Source organism: Triticum dicoccoides, chromosome 3A (assembly GCF_002162155.2).
Source record: "Triticum dicoccoides isolate Atlit2015 ecotype Zavitan chromosome 3A, WEW_v2.0, whole genome shotgun sequence".
NCBI lineage: Eukaryota > Viridiplantae > Streptophyta > Magnoliopsida > Poales > Poaceae > Triticum > Triticum dicoccoides.
The window spans coordinates 549,987,975-549,993,573 of record NC_041384.1 but is presented as its reverse complement, the minus strand read 5'-3'; the positions used below and the strand labels follow the sequence as shown (position 1 = coordinate 549,993,573).

The following is a 5,599-nucleotide window of genomic DNA, read 5'->3' as shown; positions in this document are numbered from 1 at the left end:
CGACATAGATCGTTAGAAAAGTGGCTTTAGGTTGATCCATGTATTTGTTACTCAGTAGGAATAATGTCTTCCACGCTCTATCCCCGTCCCAATGATGCGAATAGCGTATCGGATGATATTTGGAGGTGTGTCTCCGGCAGATCTTGCGGAATTCGGCCAGTGCTGGTCTTCGGAGGATCTATTTGGATCCAGTTTTTGTTCCTCTTTGTTCGTGTGGTTACAGATTTGATCTTTTCAATCTATAACTTTATTCATCGGTGATGGTTGCTGCTCTTGTGTGCTGGTCCTTTGGGGCCTTAGCACAATAACTTTCTGACTATCTACTACAACAAGGTTTATCCAGTCCTGGTGTGGGAGGGACAATGGCGGCAGCGTGCCTTCAGCTTGTTTGAGTGTTTGTAGTCATGGATAGGTGTCCCACGAAACTAGTTGTGATTTTTATTACTTCTATTGTTCTCTCTATGCCATAGCGCCATGATTTATGAATAGATTGTAAATTTTCTCTCGTAAAAAAAACACACTCTTAACAATTTACCTTCTCATTTCTTGTTTTTTAAAATGAACGAATTACCTTCGCAATCATTCACAGTATTTCACAGACACACGCACGGCACTGCAAGCGATGGAGACCGGTAGCTGGGAGCTCGCCAGCGCAGCGTCCACCGGATTAACTAATCGGTGGAGTAACAAACCATGGCGGCATAAATTAAGGTCTATCTGCTCGGTCGCTTGCGTTTGGTACAGAGGTGGTCGCGCTGTGAAAGCGAGCGGGCTGCGCGCGCAGGTGGACGTGCGCGGGCCCCGCCTCCCCGGTGTCGTGGATGCACTCCCGCTCACAAGTTACAAGCAGGCGCCCCCACCACCACATGCACGCAGCCGCCGAGAAAAGATCCTGCTCCCTTCTCTTGGTTTGGTCGCTCCTCTCTTCGCCGCTGCGCCCGTACCTCTGGCGTCATGGGCTTCCGGGTGTACGCACTAGCTGCTTTGGTACGTGTACATCCGTGATGAAAGTAAGCATGCACGTCGTATACATTCTTGCATGCATGCCTGCCATGCTACCCTTGGTGCAACCTGCATGAACTGAGCACGTAGCCCGCAAAAAGAAGCACTGAGCACGTACGTACACACGTATGAATATATTTTTGAAAGTACACACGTATGAATATGATTCGACGTACGAGTGTGGGTTTTGCTCTCTCCTTCTCCTCAAACATCCTGAAACCTGGGAGGTCGGAGCTGATCTATGTGCACAGTTCTAGCGGCCGGGAAACGCGATGAAGTTGACGTGTTTCTTCGTGGAGCCACGTGCAGGGCCGCAGTAGGCCGGTGCCCAAGCACGTGGGAGATCGGCCCACGCGATCCGCAACCGGCAGGCTCGTACTCCCGTCCCGAAATCATGATTGATCGGCGATACGTATCCGGGAACCCGATTCACCGGGCCGTGCGTGCCCGCCATGGCAAGCTCCCATTGGCCGCGGCCGGGAGCCACCATCGGCACGCCAGCTCGTCGGGCCGCAAAGGACGCGCGGACCCTATCGCTCGGTCGCCCCGCCGCCACGTGTTTTCGTACCGCCACTCCGTTCGAGCCACGTGTGCCCGTCAATTCACGACACGGTTCTCCAGGCCCGGAGCCGGCTCGTATATATAGCCCGGCCGTGCACCTCCCGGCCATCTCGTCCACAGCAAATTCCAATCGAAACGCACTCGCGGCCACATCCCACGTACGACGAAGAGCAGTGAGAGTGAGACACGTACGTGTTGTGTATTTGTGGTGCATACCTACGTATTGCCCATAGCATACGGTGAAAGCTGTCTAGGGGCATATATAGACGGCGCCGGAGATGGGGACGGTGCAGGTGCAAGGTGTGGCGGCGTCGGGGAGGATGCCGTCCATGGAGGCGGAGCCGAAGACGCTCACCCTCGAGCAGCTCAAGTACGCAAGGGTACGTACTATATGCTGTGTATATACGTATATGTATGTTCCAAATCAGGCAGCTTTTTTTCCTCCCATGTCTGAAATCCGATTCATCACCACTAGCGCTATTTTTTCCTTAAAGAAAATTCAAGTAGCGCTAGCCCAAAAAGTATCATGTGTTCTCCCTCCATTCTTCCTTGTTAGTAAAATAAAATAAACTTAGTTTTGTATGTGCCTTCTTCGAAACTTGTTAGGATGTACTACTAACACATGTCTATATACCTTGCGTAGAATAAAGATGAAACCAATATTCCAGTATAGGATATACAGATGGTTGTAGCAGAACGGGATTGCACTAAAGCAGCCTACAAATTTGTATACTTTCTCTGTTCCTAAATACAAGTCTTTTTAGAGATTTTAATATAAACTATATATGAAGCAAAATGAGTAAATCTATTCTTTAAAATACATCTATATACATCCATATGTGCTCCCTATTGAATCTCTAAAAACGCTTATATTTAGAAACGGAGGGAGTACATTTTACTGAAGATTTTTTCTTTGACAAAATCCCCTCAATTGGGACAGTGTTCCTACTAATTTGTCGATTAAATTAATAAGAGAAATAAGAAGTTGAAAACTAAAGTTAACACTGAAATCTGAAAAAAAAAATTTATAACAACTCAATAATTTATTGTGTGCAATGGTAGGTTTCTCATGGTTCTCCGTCGTCTAAAGCTGAAAGGCAAATTATTCAACTCGGCCATCTTTTGCACGTGTAACTCTACCGTTTCTCTGTGGTGATTAGTGACCTACCTCAGCTACCTCTAAAGTCTATTCCATCCGGTTTGCACTCATCTCTACAACACCCCGGACGATAAGTTTCGTATGCATGCACACCGGTTTAGCAAAAGAACTAGCTAGCCTTAAAGAGAATTCTTGATAAACGTATGTACTGAATCTATCCATTCAAGGGATCCTGTCTGTACAAAGAACCTCCTGCTAAGTAAAAAAAACTCCTATTCCCGCATGTACTGTTTTCTTGGTTTTTTTTAATATCAGATGCAAGCGCTCATACATACGCGCATACACCCACCCCTATGAACGCACACACGCACACCCTACCCCTATGAGCATCTCCGAAAGACTGAGCCGGCATATCATCTTGAGGCGCCTCGTCGTCGACGGAAACGTCTCCTCCCACTGAAAGCGCATAGCCGGAAATCCTGAAATAAATCCAGGAATAATGCGAGCACCAGGATTTGAACCCTGGTGGGTTGGGGATACCACTGTCCACCTAACCAACTCAACCACAGGTTGATTCGTCCTTCAAGAGACTGAACCGGCATGTCATCTTGAAATTTATCGTAGGCGCCTCGTCGTCGTCGGAAACGTCTCCTCCCATTGAAAGCACATCGCCGAAAATTCTGAAATTAATCTAGAAATAATGCAGGCACCAGGACTTGAATTTGGTGGACTAGGGATACCACAGTCCTCTAACCATCCAACCACATGTTGGTTCGCTACTATTTTCCTGGTTGAAGTGAATAGATAAATTTACATGTTTTCTACAAAATTATTTTGTATCCCAGCATATACAATATATGCATTCGCAAGAAAAGCATACAATATATACGACTTTGTAAGCTTGTAGGGTCGCAGTCACCCAAACAATGCACAAAGAAAACACAAAACAAATAGTGCTGCAATGAAAAGGAAAAGGAATTGATGAGCGAAGGTGCGTATATACGCAAGTGCGATTGCTATTGCTTGCTGCATGCGCTGTTCACGCACTTGGGTCGGTCTCTGTTCCCATGAAGCTTGTGTGTCGACGTGTCGTGCGTCCGTCACAACAGAGAACAGTCGTGACAAGGACGTTGCCCACCACAATTTAATCTCGCTCGTTTACGTCGCCTGTACGTATGTACATTCCTGCTGTACTCGCGTACGCCTCACGCATGTAACTCATACATATGCACGTACGTACATCCGCTCGCTCCTCTATGAACATAGATGTATTTATTATTATTATTTTTGTGTTCTTTATACTGTTATGAGATGATGAATGGATCGAAAGTTTTCTAGAAAAAAAGCCAGAGCAGCTTGAGGTAGACATATATTAATCGGAATTGCAGGAGGCGGCGCTGTACGTGGTGAGGACGAGGACGACTGAGGAAGCCATCAGGATCTTCACGGAAGGGCTCAAGCCAGTGCGGGGCGTGCAGAAGATGGGCTCCTCCTCCACGACGGACTCGTCGGACGACGACGTCGAGCTCGGCTCGTCGGAGGATTCGACGCCGCGCGGCGGCGGCGGCACGGGTTGCCGCACCCACGGACGCTCCATCAAGAGGGACATTGCCACTGCACCGTTCTAGCTTGCGTGTTTAGTTCGAAATTTTACCTTTTCTACGGGTTTTTTTCTCTTCCTGGCCCAGTATTTTAGCTTTTGCATCGGCTGGTAGCGCGGCAAAATTTTGGGGTGCGTCCTGGCCTAGAGAAGGCGGCAAGAGACGTGAAGCTGGCCCGCACTACTAGTATGCCGTTTTGTGTGTGTGTGTGCGTGTACATAGCAGCAGACTACTTCAGTTCTTTGGCTTCAAATTCTCCTCGTGTTCTTCCATGCATGTGGACTCTCACGGGGCATCCAAATTTCCCCTTTTTGTATTTTCTTTCGCAACACGCACAGGCAAAACGCCGGTGGCTGTTTGGTTATCTACACGCTTTTCACATTTTTCGAAAGCTTGGGGTCACGTTCTGCATGCGTTTGATTGCCTGAATTCGCCATAGTCTGCATTCTCTCTTGTAGTGTAAACTGCACCACAATGAGCCCGCATATGAGAAAACGGCTGATTTTGGGCATTTTCAAAGTCCCGCCCTTATTCCTCCAAGAGCATCACCAACGGCCACGCAACGCGCCACGCGCAAAAAACGCATTTGCCGTGCATCGTTCACCTGGCTTGACGCGGTCGGCAGCGCTGGCTTCAGCAGCCGCATCAAAATTGAAAGCGCGTGTATAGCTTCAGCGGCCGTGCTAAAATACAGCGCGCGCTAAACATTGCGTATATTTTTTAACAAAACGGTAAATAAAATTTATAGATAGAAAAAACGATACATAGATATTTTACATAATTTCATAGTATAGATAAATAAAAACTACTCCCTCTGTAAACTAATATAAAAGCGTTTAGACCACCAAAGTAGTGATCTAAACACTCTTATATTAGTTTACGGAGGGAGTACTAGATAGTGCAATGACATAAAAAAAACTACTAGAATGCAACTACATACACAGCTACAGCCTACTCCCGGTCGTCGTCGTCATCATCATCATCGCCATCCTCGCTGGTCTGATTCGAGGTATCGAGCCACATGTCCTCTCAACGATCATCATCAGACGTAAATATCGTCTGCCCACCATTCTCAACGATTTCGCACTGCGATAACGCCAGGACCTTCCGCTGACGCCTGTCCAACCGCTCATCGCGGCGCCTTTGCGTCTCCTCCTCGCATCGCCTTGCCCAGTAGGCTTGCTCGTAGGTGACGTCATCCGGATGGCGTTGGCGCCACTCTGCCATGACCCGCTCGTCCTCATGGGCGACGAGGAGGCGGCGCTGCCGCTCAGCGTGCTCCGCACGATCTTGTGCCGTGCAAAGACGAAGCGGTGGGGCGACGTCCAGCGTCTGC

The 5,599-nt window shown here is 48.1% G+C and overlaps 1 protein-coding gene across 1 annotated transcript; it reads left to right on the top strand.

Moving 5' to 3' along the window:
* The first annotated feature begins 1,688 nt into the window (after nt 1-1,688).
* Nucleotides 1,689-4,648, top strand: LOC119272089. Its single transcript, XM_037553676.1, has 2 exons — nt 1,689-1,943; nt 4,051-4,648. Exons 1-2 carry the CDS (start codon nt 1,842-1,844, stop codon nt 4,288-4,290), a joined length of 342 nt encoding a protein of 113 aa, XP_037409573.1. The 5' UTR covers nt 1,689-1,841; the 3' UTR covers nt 4,291-4,648.
* The last annotated feature ends 951 nt before the right edge of the window (nt 4,649-5,599 follow it).

Excerpts from the sequence above, each read along its gene's own strand:
- LOC119272089 (XM_037553676.1), top strand. The coding sequence starts at position 1,842 with ATGGGGACGGTGCAGGTGCAAGGTGTGGCGGCGTCGGGGAGGATGCCG. Across the intron at positions 1,944-4,050 it reads AGCAGCTCAAGTACGCAAGG|GAGGCGGCGCTGTACGTGGT; the intron begins GTACGTACTATA and ends TCGGAATTGCAG.